Here is an 18,213-nt window from a genome sequence, read left to right on the forward strand (position 1 = left end):
CCACTGTGAAACAATAGGATTGAAGTTTTCATTCACAGTAAGGCACAGTGCTAGGAGGTGCACAAACCAAGGGATACCACCTCCCTGCTCCTCCCCTGCTGTTAGTCCAAGAGAGCCAGAGAACTGCCAAACTCCTTGCATCAGTGCAGGCAGCTGCTGTGCTGGAAAGGGTGCTCTGGGAGCTGATCTGTGCCTGCCAAATGCCCCTTGCATCTTCAACCCTGCTTGATTTCTCAGGTCTATCCCTCGGACCCAGGCTGTGTCCCAGCCCCTGGGACAGCCCACTGGGGAGAGAGGGAGAGGAAGAGACCGATTTGGAAAGATCATGACAGCGAAGAGGAGGAGGAGAGGCAGTGGGAAACCCAGCCCACCCTTTGGCTTCCTCCTGCCTGCCTCTAAAACCTGCAGATTCCTCCAGCCCGTCCAAGTGCCTGAAGTTTCCTCAGCCCTGCTGCCGGGACTGCGAGGTATGCTCGGGGGCTTCGCGTTTGCCTTTGATGTGCTAGTTTATGGCTCCGAGGGTGGGGGTCCCAGCAGCCCCACTCCCAGTGCTGCCCCATTTACAGACCCCCTCCTGACTTCTCTTTTTTCCCTCTTTGCAGCATCTCCTCCTCTAAGCTGTTCCTGTGTTTTACTGTACTAGCTTTAACGCTTTGGTAGCACCTGGCTGTAGAGGTTTAAGTCAAGCTCAGATTCGTCTTTCTCCTTCCTTTTTTTCCCCCCTCTGGATTTGCAGTCGTGGGGGTCTCGCCTTTAGCGAGATGCATGACACCAATGTCTGGGTGCATCAAACCAACAGGCAGAGCGAAACAGAGCGAGTTACAAAGCAGCCCCAATTACAGCCAGCCTGAGGTACACTGGCAGGTGAAGTTTTACTCACCGGAGTACCTCGAGGAAGAACAAAAGACTTCATCTCAGCGCTTTTGTTTAGGTCTTTTTCAGCACAGCTGCTCCTGTTTCTCCTAAAAAAAAAGAAAAGGGGGGGAAAGACACTTGGCTTTTTGTTCCAGCAGACTTTGGAACCCTTTCAAGCCCTGCTGCCCCGCTTTGCTGAACTCCAGCTGATGGAAGTCGTAGGATAGAGAGGAGGAACAAAAGCTCTTTTTGGGGTACTTTGAAACTTTGGAAGTTCTTCGGCTCAGTCAGGCACATTTTTAGGTCCATGAGGGCTGGTTTCCTTTAAAGGCAGCTCTGCTGTCCTTCTCGTCCCGGTGATGGTGACGTGCCTGGCAGCCTAACTCTGCTCTTTGTGTCCCTCCTCTAAGAAAACTCCACTCTGTTGGATGCAGCCAAGAAAAGGAAACTTAAGAGGATGGGGGCCGAATTCCTACCCAAACCAAAAAGCTCTGTTTTCAACTTGGAGTGCAACTGGAGGCAGCGGAAACTCTGAGCCCTCAGTTACCACCTCCCCTGAAACAGCCTCAGAACTCAGCACCCCTCTAGAAGGACAAAACCAAACTGCAGCCATTTGGTAGGGTCGATCAGGAGAGTTTTAAGCGGATAAAACCCAAGGCTGCTGCGTTCTGCACAGCAGTCTAAGCCAAGCTATTGTCTGCCACATCGGCAGGAGCAGGGATGCAGGCAGCGCTGGGAGGGGGAGAGGAAAAATAAACTTTTCGAGCTCTTTTTTTTCCCCCCAAGCTCCTCCTACCACAGCTCTTTGCTCTTCCATGACTCAGCCCCAGAGGAATGTCGGCTCCCATGGAAACCTTTTCTGGGTCCTCTGGTCGGAGGGATGTTGGGGCTGTTATCGCTGGAGCAGCTGTGGCAGGGCGAGTCCAGGGAATGCTTTGAAGATGGTTTGCATTTTTGCAGAATAATTAGCAGAGAGTTTCCTCTGCTTGTCTTTCGTGGGGCTGGGCAAGATCAGCTCACTGCATCACCCCAGGAGCCAGAGGGACCGCTTGCAACCGGCGCAGAAGTGTTTAGAATCAGAGAATCAGTGAATCAGGCAGGGTTGGAAGGGACCGCAAGGATCAGCCAGTTCCAACCCCCCTGCCATGCCCAGGGACACCCTACCCTAGATCAGGCTGCCCACAGCCTCAGCCAGCCTGGCCTTAAACACCTCCAGGGATGGGGCCTCAACCACCTCCTCCTTGGGCAACCTATTCCAGGCTCTCACCACTCTCCTGATGAATAACTTCCTCTGCCCATCTAGTCTGAACCTACCCAGCTCCAGCTTTTTTTAGGCTGCTTTTGGCACTGCCCCGTGTCGAGTCCAGTCCAACCCCTACCATTCTATGATTCAACAAACAGCCAAAGCTCAGGCAGGACAGCAGGATGCTCTATGGCCTATCCTTCCAGCTGGGGTCTGAACTGCTGCTGGCAGCCCAGGTCTCATCCGGACACTTTTCTCAGTACTGATTTAATTGTTGGCCATTATGGATGCAGTTAGCAACTTGACCAAAGCAGGAGAGCTTGAAGCCAGCACCCAGCTGTAGTGTATAGGCTCCTGCCCTTGTGTCAGTAAGATCTGGAAGATTTCTAAGTGCAGAGCTGCTCAGCTCCCTGGAAGGTGGAAGGGTTAATGAAGCATCGTGGTGTCCATGTGCCTTTAGTGGCTCTGCATGCTCAGGTGTGGTAGGCAGATTGTTCTCCCTGTGTTTTCCACTAGGAGTCTACAAGTGTGCATGAGCTGAGGGGAATTTCACTTCCATCTAAACCTAGCTTAGCTTTCTGACCAGCACACTGTGTGTGAGAAGTCTGCTGAGGTGACAGGAGGCAGGCTGGCTCCTGCCCTGCTCCCCTGCCACCCAGTGTAGCTGTGGCACATCTGGGTAAGCCAGCAGCACTAGTAGCTGTGGCACATCTGGGTAAGCCAGCAGCACTAGCAGCATGGCCTGGACGTGCAGGGACCTGCTCGGCAGGAAGCTTTACAGGGACTCATGCAAGCAGCTGACTTCAAATCGAATTTTGTCCCGGGAGTGGCTGACTGAGAAGCACTCAGAGGGTCTTGTTGCACAGAGAGGGCAGGGCCAGACAGCAGGGTCACAGCCCTGACATTGTGTCTCTGTGGTAGCCACAGTTGATCACTCACCTGATTCTTGAAAACTAAAGCCTGTGGAGGGGTTTGTAGGCAGAAGCTTCTTCTGGGCTGGTCCTGCCCTTATTCATTCTGAGGTGCTGGGGCATGTCAGACCCTGCAAAGCCCTGGAAGAGCAAGGAGCAAAAGGAGGGTGGCTGCAGGAACTGCTGCTGCTTGGACTGGCTGTCTCTTGCATGGCTGGGCTGGGGTGCAGGTGAGGAGCTGAGACATGGGAAGGGTTTTGCCCCAAAATCACCCAGTCCTGCTCTCCACTGCTGGTGATGGGGCCTGGGTTAGTGATAAAGGCAGCTGGGGTTGTCCCAGTGGCCTCAGGGAGGAGCTGTTAAAGTGGCCAGGCAGACTCCTCCCACGCTAACGTGGCATCCCAAAGGGCTTATGCAACCCTGGCCATGGTCAATGCCACATGGACCATGTTCCACCATCCACGGAGCCTCCTCTGGAGGCTGCACCCACCTGGTCCTTGTCCTCTCCCAGCCCACAATAGACCCCTGACTGCACAGGAAGAGACAAGAGACCAAGAGAAGCCAAAGGCACAGCCTCTGCTCCATGCATCACTGCAGGGTATTTTCCCCAGCAGCAGAAACTTCTGATGCTGCTACAGGACTGGGGAGAGGGTGCTAAAGACTTTGCCAGAGCAGCCTGCTTCATTTCATGGAGGTACTGAGGGTCAGACCTCTCTGCACCTCACAGCTCTCTTATTAAGGACACACCTGCAAAATGCAAGCAGCAGCCAGGGACAGCCTGGGCCAGGCTGGAAGGTGACTGAGGGAGCTTATGGGAGCAGCAAAACTTTGACTGCACACCTGAGAGCTGAAGCCTCCAGTTAGGATGCAAGTAGGGCCAAGCATTAGAAAGGCTGTGCAGGCCCTGAGCCCTGCAGCTGGGTGCCACAGTACCAGGCTGTTTTCTCTATCATCATGGGAAGGGTTGGTGACCATGGAGGCCTCTCTCATTTTACATTTAGCTGCTGCCTGCCCATGGTTTCCAGCATCTTGCAGAGTACTGACCGCTGTTGATTCTTTCAGGCTGTCAGCACATGCTTGCTGAAATCTCTTTCCCTGTCCTAAATGACCCCTCTATGCCACTCATGTTGCCCACTGCCCTCCAGGTGGCTCTTGCAGAGTTGTGCCAAACACCCCCAGTGCTGGGAACTCCCCTCACAGGGATGGCTCCAAGTCCCTGTGGCTGGGGGATAGATGCTGAGCTCATGGTATGGCCCAGCTGCCAGCTCCAAAGACCATCCTCCTGGACAGCAGGACCACGGTAGATCCACAAGGAGGGAGACTTGCACCGTGGGCCAGGCTCTTCTGCCAGAGCACCTCTGTGCAGGCTTCCTGAGCCATTATTTCAGGACTTTCAGCCACCAGGCATCCCAGAAGGACCATGTGTTTGCAAAACAGGCACTGCAATGTCCTCTGTGCATGGGCTCTGCCTCCAGGAGGATGTTGTTTCTCAAATAAATTTGTTTTCCCATGTCCAGCCCAAGACAGCTCCACAGAGCTTGTTTGCTCTTTCGTGCTCCTTCTGCCTCCAAACACAACACTGGCAGCTCTGACTGTCTGCTGGCTCCTAGCAAGAATGTAATTCCCTGACCTCAGCTTGCTGTGTGCCCAGACTTTGAAATTCAGGGGGTTTGGGGACTTGGGGAAATGATCTGAGATGGCCTTGGTCTGGGGTTGGGTTCTGCTCAATGCCAGATTCCACATGTACAGGCACTGCTCTCTTTTCCACAGCAGTGCCCAGTGAGCATCACTGACCCTCAGAGCATCTTCCAAAGCAAACAAGCCCCTTGGGAGGAGCCCAAGAGGAGCCATGGGGATGGCAGCAAGGGAGGAGATGGCCAGACTCACCAGTATTTTTCCAGTTCCCTCCCCCACAGCACCCCTCCAGAAGTGAAGAAGCAGTGATCTCGCCTGGCAAACGCCAGGAGAGCTCTCAGCAGCCTCCAGAGCAAACAAAGGCGAGGGGAAGGGACGGCATGTACAGAGCAGGAGAGAGGGGAGCTGCTCAGCTGCAGCCTCACCACAGCCAATGGGCTCATCCACCCCCATCCACAGCCCCTCTCCCCATAGGCCTTCAGTCCCACCGTGGCAGCCATCTCTAGCACCCTGTGCTCCCTGGGAAGCTTACCTCCATGCCCTGACCTCTATTTTGTACAGGCAGCCTGCTGGCACTGGGCAAGGTGCTGAGAAGGAGGATTTCAGCCTCTGCATGGTCAACCCTTGCTAAACTCAGAAGCACAGCCCAGCAGCACAGCATGAGTGTGGATGAGTGTGGGTCTGTACCCAGAGAGCTGCTGTCTGTGGGCATGAAGGGCGAGGATGCACTGGGGAATTAGATATTCATCCATCCCTTCACCCACCCGTTTAGAGGAAGACACCTTGCCCAACACCTTCCATCCCAGCAAAGCCATCCACCCACCCAGCTGCAGGGAGCCACTGGGCTGTGGTGCCCCAGGCATGCAGGTGGAGCAGAGGAGGGCAGGCAGGAGGGAGGCAGCGGAAGCCTTGGCACAGGGACAAGTCCCCTCGCTGGCAGGAGACAAACCTCTCCAGCAGGCGGAAGGGAGAAGGCAGCCCTCGCTGGCAGGAGATGCCACCAGCATATCAAGTGGCCAGCTGAGCTCCTCTCACACAGAGGGGCTCAATCCTGCCAAACAGGAACTGGGGGGGACACACATAGGACAAGGACAAGACAATTTCACCAGCTGCACTCTCCTGGCTCACACCATGGCTGGTGTTAGCTGGACTGCCAGGCTTGCTCGTGCTACGCTGTCCCTGCAACAGCCAAAATTGGGAGGATGCAAAGGGCTCATCCTCCTGGACCTCATCTCCTAGCAGCACACAGCCCCAGAGCACCTTTGATCCCTCAGACATAGTTTTGGGAACTTTCAGGGCTGAGCAGGAAAGGGAAAAGCTATAGTAGAGACCCCAATATTTAGGGGTGCTGGGAGGCTGGTCCGTAATACCCATAGAGATGTCTGTGTCCACGTGGGAAAGCATTTTCTGAAGCATTTAAATCTCAAACACCCCATTTCAGCCTGTCCCTGCTCTCTCTCTTCTTCCTCCACTTTCATTTTGCCTCTGATGGAGACAAAGTTGTAGAGTATCACTGCTTGTACCTGGGGTTCCTATCAGGGGCTTTGAGCGTGAAAAATCTCAGGGCTTGGTCCAAAAGATCTCCAGTGAAGGAAAAGGGAAACTGCCATTTTCACTGCAGCTTTTCTAAGGCGTTCAGGGAAGCAGCAGAGATCTAAACCCCTGCTGCCCCATTTTGCAAAATTAAAAGTATTTGTCTTGGGCACAGGATTTGGTTTCAGATTTTGGCTGGAAAAGCTACCATGTGAGGCTGTAATATCAAACAGATGAGGCAGGAGGCAAAGAGAACACCCATTTCTGGGTGTCTGACTGCCAGCAGTGAGCTCAGCAGCCAAAACTAGCCTCCTTCCTCATCCTCTTTCTCCTTTCCTTTATTCAGGACTTGCTGAAAGATGAGGGCCTGGATTTTTTTCCTTCTCTGCCTGGCAGGCAAAGCCCTGGCAGCTCCGGTAAGTGGGGGAAAGAAGGGAGCCTCTCTGCTGTTGAGTTTGTCCAACTAATGTATCTGATAGGGATCTTCTTTCCTAACAAATAAAGCCCTGAGGGATGAGGGGCAATGGGGAGGAGGAAACCAGAGAGTGACCCTCCCTATCTGTCCCAGTGGGTCACCTCCCTTGGGATAGTCCTCACCACAGATCCTTTTCCCCTGCAGCAGGAGGCTCTGCCTGATGAGACAGAAGTCATTGAAGATCCCACAACAGAGGTAGGTTATTCTGCTCCTCCTTGTCAACCATCCCTTGCAGTTCCCACTGCCCTGGGAAGAGCATCTCTGAAGCATGGGAGAGCCCAGGCAATGTGGTGGTCTCTGTCCCTGCCCAGGAGCTGGGACCAAGCTCTTTGTGCACCCCACTGGAAATACAGATCTCTTGGTCTCTTTTGCAGGAGCCTGTGGGGGCTAACCCTGTCCAGGTGGAGGTAGGAGAGTTCGAGGAACCTGCAGAGGATGCAGAGGAGATTGTTGCAGAGAGTAAGTCCCTCCTACCCTGGCTTACAGCAGAGAGACATCATCCCTTACCTGGGTGGGGGAGCTTTAGCCACCCCAAGCGGTGAGGGACTTCTTTAGGAAAGGCTGTAGCACAAGGATGGTGCCAACCTGGCTGAACACTTAATGCAGAAGAGGGGCATGGCCTCTTTCCAGCACTGGAGTCTCTCTAACACCTTTGTTTACAGAAAGCCAAACAAACTATTGTGCTGTGTGGCCACAGAAAGGAGCCAGATGTGGGTTTCTGGAAACCCTCGTATCTTCCCAGTGCAGGGAGAGATGCTTGAGGCTGTCCCTGCTGAAGTCTCTGTCTTCCCTCTGCACTGAAATGCCCCAGGCATCTTGTGAGAGGTGAGGATGAGGCAAGATCTGACTTTGCTCCCTGCCTTCTGCCAGATCCCTGCCAGAACCACCACTGCAAACACGGCAAGGTGTGTGAGGTGGATGACAACAACTCACCCATGTGTGTGTGCCAGGACCCCTCCAGCTGCCCAGCCACCGCCGGCGTCTTTGAGAAGGTGAGGGCAGAAGCTGCTTCATGGACTGGAGCAGGGAGGGACCCCACATGGGATGTCACCAGAGATGAGTCAGAGGCAAGGTGGCAGGTCCCCATCTGGCCTTGGCCAGTAGTGACCAGGGAGCCATTGTTCACCCTTGAAACAAGTTAACCATCTCATTTGGAGGGTCTCCCTGCTGACTCCCCCCAAGGCTTCACTGCCCCTCATGCAGCATCTCCCTGTCCTGTGCAGGTCTGTGGCACTGATAACAAGACCTACGACTCCTCCTGCCATTTCTTTGCCACCAAGTGCACCTTGGAGGGAACCAAGAAGGGACACAAGCTGCACCTGGACTACATTGGGCCTTGCAAATGTAAGTGGACAAACAGACACCTGAGCTGAGCACAGTGCCCTTGCCCATGGGCTGAGAGAGAGCAAAGGGCCAGGCAGGCTCAGGGCTGAGGTGGGAGGGCTGTGTCTAGAGTCTGGAGGTACACATCAGATGCTGCACTGACTGCCATGTGTGGCTTCCAGTCATCCCTGCCTGCCTGGACACAGAACTGACCGAGTTCCCCCTGCGCATGCGGGACTGGCTGAAGAATGTGCTGATCACCCTGTACGAGCGTGACGAGGACAACAACCTGCTGACCGAGAAGCAGAAGCTCAAGGTGAGGGGTTGGGAAGGGAGCCTGAGAACTCACTCCAACAACAGAACCCAGCACATACAGGGAGCCCATCCAGAGTGGCCTGTGGGCACCCCATTCCTCCTGGGATCATCCTACTTCCCTTCTGCCAAGGTCTCCCTGGCCTCCCACAGGCTTACAGGATGTTAGGGGTCGGAAGGGACCCAAGGGGATCATTGAGTCCAACCCCCTGCCAGAGCAGGACAATACTACCTAACACAGATCACAGAGGAACACATCCAGATAGGCCTTGAAAGGCTCCACAGAAGGAGACTCCACAACCTCTCTGGGGAGCCTGTTCCAGTGCTCTGTGACCCTTACAGTAAAGAAGTTCCCCCGTGTGTTGAGGTGGAACCTCTTTTGCTGCAACTTACACCCAGTGCTCCTTGTCCTATCCCAGCAGCAAGTGAGCAGAGCCTGTCCCACCCCTCCCCCTGGCCAGCCCTCAGACATTTATAAACATTTATCAAATCCCCTCTCAGTCTTCTCTTTTCCAGCCTAGACAGCCCCAGGTCCCTCAGCCTCTCCTCATCAGCCATGCCCTCCTGTCCCCTAATCATCCTCATAGCCCTCCGCTGAACCCTCTCCAGCGGATCCCTGTCCCTCTTCAACTGGGGTGCCCAAAACTGAGCACAGGATTCAAGACATTCTCCCACCACAGGTGAAGAAGATCCATGAGAACGAGAAGCGCCTGGAGGCTGGTGACCACACCGTGGAGCTGCTGGCCCGTGACTTTGAGAAGAACTACAACATGTACATCTTCCCCGTCCACTGGCAGTTTGGGCAGCTGGACCAGCACCCCATTGATGGGTGAGTGTCAGCAGAGCAGGATGGGGGTCCCTGCCAGGACCCTTTCCTCCCTGAGGACCAGAGTGATGTGGTGGCAGTAGGTATCAAGGTTGGAGATCACAGAATCACAGAACTTACCAGGTTGGAAAAGACCTCTGAGATCACCGAGACCAACCTATCACCTAACACCTAATTAACTAACCCTTGGCACTAAGTGCCTCATCCAGTGTCCTATTAAACGCCTCCAGGGAGGGTGACTCCACCACCCCCTAGGCAGCCCATTCACTCTGTGAGGAACTTCTTCCTATCATCCAGCCTAAACCTGCCCTGACACAGCTTGAGACTGTGTCCTCTTCTTCATTTTGTTGAGATGTGATACAATCGTGTGGCTGATGGCAGAGATGCAGACAAAGGCCTGGAGAGGGACAACCCCTGCACACATCCGTCAGGGATGGGGCAAGCCAGGCTGGGTTAGAGGCAGATTTGCCTTCCACAAACAAAAAGAAAGGCCCTCCCCCTGCCCCAGCTGCTCCCATCTCCCTTAGGTGTGAAGGTGAAGTTTCTGTCTTCTCAGATTTAGTTCCCTAAAATATCTTGGCCCAAGTGCTCCAGGATAACTTCAGCAGCTGCAAGAGCAGCTGCTGGCTTAGCTGTGAGCTGGACCCATAGCTGACAGCTATTCTGTGACTAGCACAGCAGGCTGCCAAAGCAGTCACCAGTCTGTGACCTTCATGACACTGAGTGGCGGTCACTGGAAGGGTACTGGGACAGCAGTCAAGCCAGACAGAGAGCTGGGGCCAGCATCCTACCCTGTGCTGCCCCCCCCCCCCCCCCCCCCCCCCAGCCAGCAGAACCTCTCTCCTCCCGTGGGAGGGTGGCTGGCGGGCAGCACATTGACCATGCGGTCACCTTGGCAGGTACCTGTCCCACACCGAGCTGGCCCCGCTCCGTGCCCCTCTCATCCCCATGGAGCACTGCACCACTCGTTTCTTCGAGGCTTGTGACCTGGACAACGACAAGTACATCGCCCTGGAGGAGTGGGCCAGCTGCTTCGGCATTAAAGAACGTAAGTGCTGACGAGGGAGAGGACAGGGCTGGAGGGGACACTGACGAGCAGAGCCCCTGCTCGGGATGCAGCTGGTCCAGCGGCGGGAAAAGCAGCGGGGAGCAGGGAGGAGGGATTGCAGGACCCTGGCAGCATTCTCCTCCTAACGTTGTCTCTCTCTTTTCCTTCTACAGAGGACATAGACAAGGATCTGGTCATCTAAACCCTCAGCTTCCTTCTCTGCTGCCAACCTTGTCTTGTTTCACCCTTTCCACTTCCTTTGGGTTTTAAGCCGCTTTTGTCTGGTTTGTTTTGTTTTTTTCCCCTGGGAACAAGGTGCTAATATAGACATAAACCTATGTAGCAACGGTGCTAAGAGAAGTAACAGTCCTCCTTCATAGCCTGACCTATTACCACTAGATTACTCACTCAGCTGTTTCCACACAGCCTCACCAGCCCCCTTCTCTCTCCACCTGCCTTCACCATTGGCTGACCCTGTTCCTGTCCTTAATATCAGCTCTCAGCATCCGCTCTCGGATCTTCTCTTATCTTCTGACTAACAGCACGTTCTGGGACATAGCAGCGCAGACGCAAAGCCCTCTCTCAGCTGATCCAACCCACAGACCGCCGGCGAGGAGGGACGGCGGAGCCAGAAGGGTGTAGGAGGATTGGGCTACCCGAGCAGGGCAGCTGGGAGCGAGGCTGCGCTCACCCAGCTTGCGGTAGCGGGGACACAGGAAGCCGAGAAAGACACAGACTGGCAGGGTTTCGTTTGCCTTCGTTTTCATTCCCAGGGCTCGAATTCAACAACTATTGGGTACCAAAACCAACAGATGAATAAATTAACTAACTAACAAAAGAACTGCAAAAGGGTTCGTCAAGAGAACAGATAGGGAAGTGCACAAAGATTGACGCAAGTAAACCGAACTGCATCTTATCTTGTAACCCTCCCCCCCCCAGAATAAAGGTTTGGAAGTGCTATGTGCTTTGCCACGACTCCGTGACCCTACTGCTGTTGTCTTTTCTGTGCTGCAAAGGCAGACGGAGTGCAGCTGCCTACCCTCCTCTCACCCCGCCCCCGGGGCACCCACAGCTGACTTTGCTGTTCGTTCTGTTGAGATAAAGCTCTTGGCTCTTCCCCAACCACCATGCCCAGGAGTGCTTCCCCCCTCATAGGGAAGAGGTGACAGGCCTGGAAGGGAGGTTTCTGTCACAAAGAGCTGTGCTTGCTGCACGCTCGAGGGAAAGGCTGTAAGATTTTTTCTTTCACGTAGTGGATTTGGGTATTTAAAGGATGGGACAAAGTATTCATTGCTGAGGAAAGCAATCAAGAGAGAGACCAGGATCCTACAACCACCTGCAGGGAGACTGTAGCCAGGTGGGGTTGGTCTCTTCTGCCAGGCAAGCAGCAACAGAACAAGGGGACACAGTCTCAAGTTGTGCCAGGGGAGGTCTAGGCTGGATGTGAGGAGGAAGTTGTTGGCAGAGAGAGTGATTGGCATTGGAATGGGCTGCCCAGGGAGGTGGTGGAGTCACCATGCCTGGAGGTGTTCAAGCAAAGCCTAGATGAGTGCCGTGGTCTGGTTGATTGGCCAGGGCTGGGTGCTAGGTTGGACTGGGCTGAGCTTAGAGGTCTCTTCCAACTCGGTTGATTCTATGATGATTCTAATTGGATTTTGCTTTATAGAGAGGGTCCTGACAGCAGCAAAAGAATGGTTTAGTTTCACAGGCTGAGAATTCTCTGTCTTCTGGGTTGTTTTTTTAACCTCTGGATGTTCCCTGTGCCTTATATTATTAAATCCCTGCCACAGTGTGAGCAACCTGATGAGTCTCTGTAATAAAAAACACTGATTTGAAACACTGACAATAAACAAGCTCACAATGTTCCTGTTTCATCCCACCCCAACGAGGGGATGCACATTCATTGCAAATCCCATGCAGGGCTGCGACACAAACACCCCAGCCCCAAAGAAAAGTCTTCTTTGGGGTAAGTTGAGGTACTTCTACCTATCACAGCCTGACACCACTCTGTAAATGGGCCTGTTGGGGGATCCTGGCAAAGCATGGGCAGGGATGGAGGCAGACAGGGTCACTGCAGCAGCCTCCACAGACATTTGCACAGCTCTAAGGCACTCATGTTCATAAGCAGTGAAATCCCTGGGAAAGGTGAAAAGGCACAGCAGCAGAAAAATAAACACCACCATTTGCAGGGGCTAAAAATATCCGTGCTGCCAGAGCTCTGCTTAAGCTGTGAGGTTCCTTGCTAACAGCTCCTGTGGGCTGTGCTGTCACAGATCCTGCACAGAGCTGCTCACAGCTGCAGAGCCACGGGTGGGTCCCATCGGGGCAGTCACTTTGCCAAGTTGTTTGAAGCTGGCGTCCAGAGGGACCCGGCAAAGGCTTTTCACCCCTGCTCTGAACCCCAGGACTCATTCCACTGACCATGCTGCTTCCACAAGCCATTAGCCAGAGTGTGGTTTCTTGATGGAACTATGCCAAATGCCTCCCCACCTCGGGGGCTGCCACTGCAACCTGACAGCCTTGGCACAGTGAGGGGCATGACCTGCAAGATCCAGCTGGTTGGTTGGCTGTTAAACCACCTCAGGTACAGGAGAATTGGTGAGAGAGAATTTGGGCAGGAGGGAGGATGGAAAGATTGACTACCTTGTGCAAAACCACTTTCCAGCTGCTCCCTCTGAGCCAGAAACTCCAGCTCAGCTCTTCCAACAAGACACAGCTGCAATCCTCCCAACTTCAGCTCTCCCCACCAGCTCCATGGCAGCTTCACTCCTCTGCAAGGGAAGGCTTTCCAGCCCTGCTCTCCTCTGCCTTCCACCCCTGTGCAGGACTCATCTCTAAATCACAGCAAGCTCAGAAAGCCAGCAATCTCCACCAGGACAGCAGGTTATCAGGGCTCAGGAAGGCAAAGGAATGCATCTCTAAGGCCATGATCCATCCCAGGGGGTGATACTTGTGTCCAGCTGATCAGCAGATCTCAAAAGACACAACCCAGCTGTTGTGGCTTTAACTGAGCAGCAGAGGAAGCTGTCGGGACTCCTTTAACCCTTCAAATTTCACAGCCTGAAGTATTAAGCTGCTGGAATTTCACTGCTTTGGGGCAAATGCCATCCGTGGGGTTACATGAGGACTTGAGGAATAAGCTGGCCTTTCTGAGCTTTCAGAGCTAGATGGTCAGCAAGGGTGGGAGAGAACAGCCCTTTCCCTGTTAGAGCTGCAATCCAGCCTCCCCGTGCCTGCAGAGCAGGAAAGGAACCCGCCCGTACTTTCCAAGTGGCAATTCTCCCTGTGGTTAGTGCTGACTGAGGACACAGTTTGCAAGCTTGAAAAGCAAAACTCAGGAAAATAACAGAGAGATCTGGATACCAAACCAGCCTGACTCAAGCTCAACCTGACCCAGCTGCAGCACGCCTTGTGATGGTTTGGGTGTTACCTGCCCCCACACACTTAAGAAAATCACCCAGACTAGACTCAATCTGGAAAAATGAAGCTATGTTTACAGCTTAGCACAATATCCAAGCAGTTATTTACAATATAACTAGAGACAGAAATAGACAAGTTTAAAAGTAATACAGAAACACAGCAGCCCCTCCAGAAACCTGAGTCCCCAGGAGGGGCTCTCAACTACCCTTCCACCTTCTTCCCACCCCTCTACCTTACCCCAGACATTGCCTTACATTCAAAGTGAGTTTGGAGGATTGGCCAGGGAGGTTAGGAAGCAGGTGGATTAGTCACACAGACAGCAGGTTAAGTTAGAGAGAAGTTCATGCAGCCCCAGAAAGCAACTCTGTTATCTGTATTTGTGTTCTTGCTCTTATGCATCTCAGCAAGCCTATGAGTGCAGCAGAAATCACCATTGTTTCCCTTTCACAGCCTATAATCTAATTCTTCTCACCAAAACATCCCAGCTAGGCTCAAACTAGCACACACCTACAGGCAGAGGTGGTTGATTTTGCTGTAGTTCCTCAGAAGAGGACCACAGAGCAGCTGCATTTGATGGAGAAAAGATAGGAAGGACAAAGCTTCCTGCAGTACCTTTCTGTCTGTTTTTCCTGACCCTTGCTTTTACAAAAGAAACAAACTGTGGCATAAACTGCACTAAGGCTCGTGGCTTACATATTCAACATGCAGGTGATGCAAAAAGGACACCAGCCAGGATCAATGTGTCTGTGCCAGGTACACACCTGGATACAGCCTGGGCTGCAAGCATCACTGTCTGCAAGGTGCAGCTACACCCTGAGGTGCTTCTGCTCTAGTTAATTGTGCCTCTGGATACATGTGGGCTGTAACATGTGTGAAGGCTGATATTGCACACAGGCTCAAGCCTCTTTAGGTGCAATCAGTTCTGCAAGGGAAGATTGACCCACATAATTTTCTTGACTGAAAGAGCCAAGCATTGGAAGAGGCTGCCCAGGGAAGCAGTAGAGTCTCCATCCCTGGAGGTGTTCAAAAACATGCAGATGTGTCACTTCAGGACACGGTTGGACTTGTTGAGCTTAGAGGTCTTTTCCAACCTTAATGACTCTATTCTAATCGAGGACTCTGACCCATACTCAGATGCCCCACGATGGTGGGGTTGAGGGAGTCATTGGTTACCCAGCAGAGTTTTGGAGTTACAGCAATTTAAGCACACCCAAGCTTACTGCTGACAGGGAACCTTACCATGAGCCACTACTGTGGCACAGGGTGGGCACAGCTGTGCCTGGTGGGCACAATACCAGGACCACCTCCACCTCTCGCCCTGCTCTGGCTTGTCGAGCAGCTGCTGAGCTGCTCCTGCCCACCAGGGAGCCACCTTCTGGCTTGGAGCAGCCTGCGGGTCTCAAGGACAGACACGCTCAGTGGAAAAGACCCAGTGACGGGAAAAGGCCTGGGGAAAACACGTCAGGAGGCACAGCTAGCCTGGAGGGAGAGCAGGAGGGAGTGAGACTGCCAGCTGTCCCCCGCTAGCTGCGAGAGGTGTCCGCTCCTGTCCCCGGCTCCTCTGCCCGCATCCCGGCGGCAGAAGCCCGGCGCGGCCGGCAGGGGGAGCATCGGCACCAGGGACGGCCGCGCTCGCAGCTCCCCGCTGCTGCAGATGGGAGGCGACCTTAAAAACCATCTCCTTGCGCTCCCCTGCCGCCAACGCAGACACCTTCCACGAAACCAGGCTGCTCAGAGCCCCATCCAACGCGACCCTGAGCACTTCCAGGGATGAGACATGCATAGCTTCTCTGGGAACCTCTTCCAGCGCCTCACCACCCTCACAGTAAAGAATCTCCTCCTCACACTCAATCGAAGTCTACCCTCTTCCAGTTAAAAACCATTACCCCTCCCCCTGTGGCTACACTCACCGATGGAGAGCCCCTCCCCATCTTTCCTGCAGGCCCTTTCGTACTGGTGGGCTGCTATAAGGTCTCCCTGGATCCTTCTCTTCTCCAGGCTGAACAACCCCAACTCTCTCAGCCTTTCCTCATAGCAGAGGTGTCCCAGCCCCTCATCACCTTCGTAGCCCTTTTCACAGTATCACAGTATCATCAGGGTTGGAAGAGACCTCACAGATCATCAAGTCCAACCCTTTTGCTGACTGGTTTGCCACAGCACCATCCCCTCTAAATTGTCAACCTGCTGGCTACTTTGAGCTTGATTTAATGGAGCCTAAAACTGCAAAGGCATCACATTCCTCCGAGTAGCATTAAGACAGATGGTGCCAGGACACAGGCATATAGAGAAATACTTCACTGCACAGTGCTGCTGAAGTCTATCAGGAGCTGGGCTAGGTCTGCCTCCCAGAGGCTCTGGCAGCAAGGAGGCAGTTCTTTCTGCCAGGGGCAATTCAGTTCCTGCACTGGTGCTACTTCATTTCATGGCCCATCACATAAACCATGGCCATTTCCCAATTAATCCCACTTTTTGCCAGCCTCTTTGTGCTCCAAAGAATCATAGAACCTCTGACTCTGTAGCCCCTGGGAAACAGCTGGCCCCAGGACACATTTTTTATGTGCATTCCCTATGTTTTTCTCAGTTTCATATTCCTTTTGATCACCACTTTGGTTTGACCTGAGAGACTCTACACCTCTCTTGTTATTTCTTGTCCAAACACCTCGCTGGTCACCTTCACTGCTTGGGTTTTGGAGACTTTGCTGCTGCAAGTTACAGAGCTGAAATTCCCTGTGCACAAGGCCAACCTTGACCACAGCATGATGGGAGCTATCTGTGGCCTGCCCAGGGCAGCCACAGCACCCCAGCCATGCCCAGCAGGATAATTCCTGTTGGCCACTCCTAGTACACTTCATGGAACCATAGAAACAGTGAGAGTTGGAAGGGACCACAAGGATCATCTAGTTCCAATCCCCCTGCCATGGCCAGAGACACCTCACGCTAGATCAGGCTGGCCAGAGCCTCATCCAGCCTGGACTTAAACACCTCCAGGGATGGGGCTTCCACCTCCCTGGGCAACCCATTCCAGGCTCTCACCGCCCTCACGCTGAAGAACTTCTTCCTAACATCCAGTCTGAATCTCCCCATTTGTAGCTTTATTCCATTCCTCCCAGTCCTATCACTACCTGACAGCTTAAAATGTCCCTCCCCATCTTGTTTGTAGGCCCTTTTAAGATCCACAGCCAGGAGGGGTTTAAAAGCAACCCAGGACTCCTAGAATGAGCATCCAGTGCTGACCAGCCACATGGTACATTTTCCTCCTGTGAAATGAGGGAGGCTCCTGGAAACTGAAAGCTCTTTCTCCCCAGCACTAATGTCCCCAGAAGAGCTGCTTTGGCTCAGGAGTACCTGAGCTGGACATTGCCTGGAAGCTGAGTTAACATCTCCAGCAAGTATCACTACACACTTGCTATGCTCCCTCTTGCTGAAGCATCTGCTGTGGGGTGCAGAGATGAGTCAAGGCAGACCTTTGGTCTGACCCAGCCCTGATCTTCTTCTGCCCTAACCACATCTGCGATCACGCTCTGTCTGCTCGGGCTTGAGCAACAGGATGCATCCTGCAGGATTCCTGTTGTTTCCTCCTGGTCATGGTATTCTCAATAAAATTCTTACCTTATCTACCATCAGATGCTTCCCCCAGCACTTGAGAGTCAGTTCCAGGTCTCAGCTCTGGAGCAGATTTTCATGCCCTTCAAAGAGCCGTTCCCTATTCTGGGAGCTGCCCACATGCAGTCTCTTTGGTGAGCCTTTATCCTGATCCATAAGAATCATTTCCTTTTCCTCTACAGCTTGCTCATCCAGGTTGAATGTTGGACTATTTTACTTAATATGTCTTGTTTGCATCCTTCTCCTTAGACTGGCAGCTGGCATCTGATGAACTACCTGTGGCAGGAAGGAACATGCTGTAATAATCAGAGGGGAAACCTGTAGGGTTCTGTCTCACTCCTCAGAGGCAGATGCCCATATCCCTTGCATGTTAACCATAACACAGGGCCTGCACATACAGATGTTTTCAAGCCACTGCTGGCAAACTTCAATCCCCAGACATGGAAGCTTACTTCCTACAGAGATCCTGGCATGCTTGGACAGACTGGAAGGAGCATGAAGGTAATATTCCCCCTCCATATGCAAAGAGCAAAAGGGAAGACTGTACTCCTCTGCTTGGCTGCCTCTACCTAAGAGCTGGCAAAGGTGAAAATGCTTCACAGGCAGCTCACACCTGCAATCCCCTGCCTGTGCTGCTGCCCACAGGGGCAAGCCCTCTGGGAAGGAGCACATTAGTGAGTGCCAAACAGCCTCCACACACCCCAGTGCTGTGGGGCTCAACCCACACCACTGTGCCCATCCCCTTTCCCCACTCCCTCCACCCCTGCCTCCAGACCCCCATCTCCACCGTAGAGCTGCAGTGCTGCAACAGCAAACCCCTGGCAGTTCAACCCCTCCTCCTCTGGATGGAGACTGAGCATTTCACCAAGGATGCTCAGTCCCGGCTTGAAAAGCCAACTGTTAGATGAAGAGGAGCTCCTCTGGAAAGAAGCTGTGATGGAAATCTGGGGTGCATGTTGCTGCTTCAGCTGTGCCAGCAGCCAGCCCCCATTCTGCAGCCATCTCCGGGTGCAAGTGCCAAGCTCTGGG

At 53.4% G+C, this 18,213-nt stretch overlaps 1 protein-coding gene and 1 long non-coding RNA gene across 2 annotated transcripts; one reads left to right on the plus strand and one right to left on the minus strand.

The window, feature by feature from the left end:
- The first annotated feature begins 334 nt into the window (after window positions 1-334).
- On the plus strand, window positions 335-11,136 carry SPARC (secreted protein acidic and cysteine rich). The gene is made up of 10 exons (XM_064162033.1): window positions 335-467; window positions 6,524-6,593; window positions 6,797-6,847; window positions 7,027-7,111; window positions 7,523-7,644; window positions 7,876-7,996; window positions 8,158-8,291; window positions 8,968-9,116; window positions 10,013-10,161; window positions 10,335-11,136. Exons 2-10 carry the CDS (start codon window positions 6,537-6,539, stop codon window positions 10,361-10,363), a joined length of 897 nt encoding a protein of 298 aa, XP_064018103.1. The 5' UTR covers window positions 335-467; window positions 6,524-6,536; the 3' UTR covers window positions 10,364-11,136.
- On the minus strand, window positions 886-17,451 carry LOC135185353 (uncharacterized). The gene is made up of 3 exons (XR_010306464.1): window positions 17,191-17,451; window positions 3,038-3,150; window positions 886-962 (listed from the first exon to the last, which is right to left on the minus strand). It is a non-coding gene; the product is annotated as an uncharacterized LOC135185353 (long non-coding RNA).
- Window positions 17,452-18,213: the final 762 nt, after the last annotated feature.

The sequence above is a fragment of the Pogoniulus pusillus genome, chromosome 22 (genome assembly GCF_015220805.1).
Source record: "Pogoniulus pusillus isolate bPogPus1 chromosome 22, bPogPus1.pri, whole genome shotgun sequence".
Taxonomy (NCBI): Eukaryota; Metazoa; Chordata; class Aves; order Piciformes; family Lybiidae; genus Pogoniulus; species Pogoniulus pusillus.